Source organism: Arachis ipaensis, chromosome B05 (genome assembly GCF_000816755.2).
Source record: "Arachis ipaensis cultivar K30076 chromosome B05, Araip1.1, whole genome shotgun sequence".
NCBI lineage: Eukaryota > Viridiplantae > Streptophyta > Magnoliopsida > Fabales > Fabaceae > Arachis > Arachis ipaensis.
Genome location: NC_029789.2, coordinates 408197 through 411118, shown reverse-complemented (window position 1 = coordinate 411118; position 2922 = coordinate 408197). Strand labels below are relative to the sequence as shown.

At 26.5% G+C, this 2922-nt stretch overlaps 1 protein-coding gene across 1 annotated transcript in view; it reads right to left on the bottom strand.

Moving 5' to 3' along the window:
• LOC107639901 (protein NETWORKED 2D) overlaps positions 1-1713 on the bottom strand; it is a 5161-nt gene extending 3448 nt beyond the window's left edge. The window contains exon 1 of the mRNA XM_016343460.2: positions 1159-1713. Coding sequence (XP_016198946.2) covers positions 1159-1252 — 94 coding nt within the window. The 5' untranslated portion in view covers positions 1253-1713. The remainder of the gene's footprint in view (positions 1-1158) is intronic.

The following is a 2922-nucleotide window of genomic DNA, read 5'->3' as shown; positions in this document are numbered from 1 at the left end:
AAGTTTTTTTTTAAATATATTATTTAAAATATTGTGCAGTCTCCATAAGTCCATAACCATGAGTATGTTAGAAATCTTTTTATGCAGCCTCCATGACCATGAGTATGTTAGAAATTTTTAAGAGCAAAGTATATTTTTTATTTCTTTAGTTTTTGAAAGATTTCAAAAATATACTTGCCTTTAATTTGATTCAATTTAACTTTTAACATTTGAATTAAATTTTAATTTTACCCTTTTAAGATAAATCTCTTAAAATTACTGATTATTTTCTTTTGCAATTGTACCTCTTAGTCATTACCTTTCTCTCTTCTTTCTTCACCTTTAGTGGGTGAAGGATGATGGCGGTAGTTGTTTTTTGAAATAGGGGATAATAGCAGGGGCAAAATTTAAACAAATTTTAATTAACTATTGATTGGCAAAAAATTAAACTGGATAGATTTGAAACAAATAAAATTTTTCTAAATCACATGGACAAAAAGCATATTTTATTTTTTTGGAAAGATGTAAATGATGAAATCTAATATCTGGATAATATATTACTTCATCCCAAAGGCTCTATTACAATTTAAGTGACAACCCTTTTGATTAGTTGAGGCCTAATTTTCAAAATGAAATATATCCAGAAATATAAAATAGGAGTCACAGTATCATTTCCCTATATTATATTCCAAAGTAATAACACTGCATTGATACCTTGAGATATTGCATCAAATTTTCCTTAAATCCCCACTGGTGTACAAGTAAATCTTCCCATTACAAATATATCATATTTATAAATAAACCTCGTTTATGAATTGATCAAGCAGAGCATGTGTAATTGTGTATCAATAATTAAGATAATGTTATTTCCACACTCAAATTCGTATCTATACGAAACATAAACTTAAATCTAAGGTAGAAATTATGAGAGACGTAAAAATGGATGGAGTTTTGGAAATCGCACTCTAATTAATAGTTATAAATTAAATCGTTAACGTAAGACATCAATTTAGGTGCACAAACTTAATTTCTCTTAATATTAACGTTGAAAGCGCCATCCAAGCAAACCATCACGTTTTTCTCCTATGAACGTGTAAAAAAAGGAAAACCAAAACAAAAGGAGAGGAACATCATTCATTATAACATAAGAAAGAAGATGAAGATCATAATGAATCTAACCTTGGAGGTTTTGCTCCACCCATTTTGTTTGCTTTGTTCTGATGTGGCTAGCCCACCACCATGAATAAGCGTTGCTTGCCGCTCTCTGCAGCATCTTGCCGCGGCAGCCGCCTCCTTTTCAACCCTTTTCCTTTGGTCCTTGTTGAGAATTCAACAACAACGTGGGAATCAAAAGCATTCAGACCGTGTTCCTCTCTTGTTATTCTCTTCTCTTATCTAATCTTTGTATTTATACATTAGAAAGAGAAGACATGGATTCCATGATGATAAGACCAAAGGAGGAGTAGTCAATATGGAAAAGAGAGAAAAATGAAAAAGAAAAAGAATAGAAAAAAAGAGAACAATCAAAGAAACAACTCATAAGAGAGAGAAAGAGAACGTTGGAAACTAAGAAGTTTGTTGTTCTAATTATGGGATGATGGAGGGGAGCAAAGTTCGCACCATTTTAATGTAGTACCCTTCCCTTTTTCTTTTTTCTTTTTTTTTTAATGTATTTAAAAAAAAAAAAACTAAAAAAGTGATTTTGATCTAAGAAAATAATGCATGGCATGATATGTGAGCATTAAACCCACATGGCTGTTCCAGCTGCTTTGCCACCTTAATTAGTAATTAACTTCTTTTCCCTCCTTTTACTTTTTATTTTTAAGCCGGCTTTTATGTGAACTTTTATTTTTTTTATATTAGATTATAAGTGGTGAAGTCTTTAAAAATGATCTAAACTAAGTGTTAAATTTTGTTGTGGGTATTTAATAATTTTATCTCCTGGATTAATAATTTCTTAATTTAACAAGACATGTTTGGAACTTTTATTTTTATATATTGAATTATGAGTGAGAAATTCTTTAAAGATTTTTAAATTATGTGTTATATATTGTTATAAGTGTTTCACGTTTTATCTTTATATAATTAAAATAATATTTTTTTTTACAAAACGTCAGTATAAAAAATATTGTTTTTATAAAATGTTAGTGATGTTTTGTCTTTTTATTTTTAAAAAAAAAAATTTTATATCATCATAGCAGTGTAAAATATCAAAATAAACAAATATTATCGTATTTCACATTAAAATTATCCATATCTAAAAATTTTAGTCCTTTTACGTTTCTTCTTCTCTTTCTTTAAATCTTCTCTATTATTTTGTTCATTTTGTTAGAATAATTAAAAAGGTGATGAGTTGCTAACACATATCATAGTCAACAAATATATGAGTTTGATATTATGTTTTTAAGTATAATAAGTTATATATTCGTCAAAAAAAAAAAGTGTAAGCTATACGTTCGTTGTCCATCAAATTTGGATAAAAGAATAATTTATATTAAAAAAAAAAATCATAAATTCATTGTCTTAAATGTTAAACACTTAAACCTGTTTTTTGTTTCTCAGTTGAATGACATTAATTTGAATCTTTAGATTGTCAATGTAAAATTATTTAATAAAAAATTATTTAACAAAAGATTTAAAAATTTAGATAAAATCATTTGAATGTTTGTTTTCTTTTTTTGATTTTTTATAGTATCTCAATTTAATAGATTAAGGACTAATCCATAGTGAAACGAATTAATAAACTAACCACTTAAACCAATTCATATTGGTTATTCAAATGTGTGTTTAATTAGAGTTACTTGCATGTATTAATTGATTATTTACATTCATGAGTCAAAGGTAGTTATACTGTTTTTTTTTTATTTTATTTTTTAATTGCAAGAATGAATCTTCCTTGTAAAAAAAATATTATAAATGTATAATTAATTGAATAAATTTTAT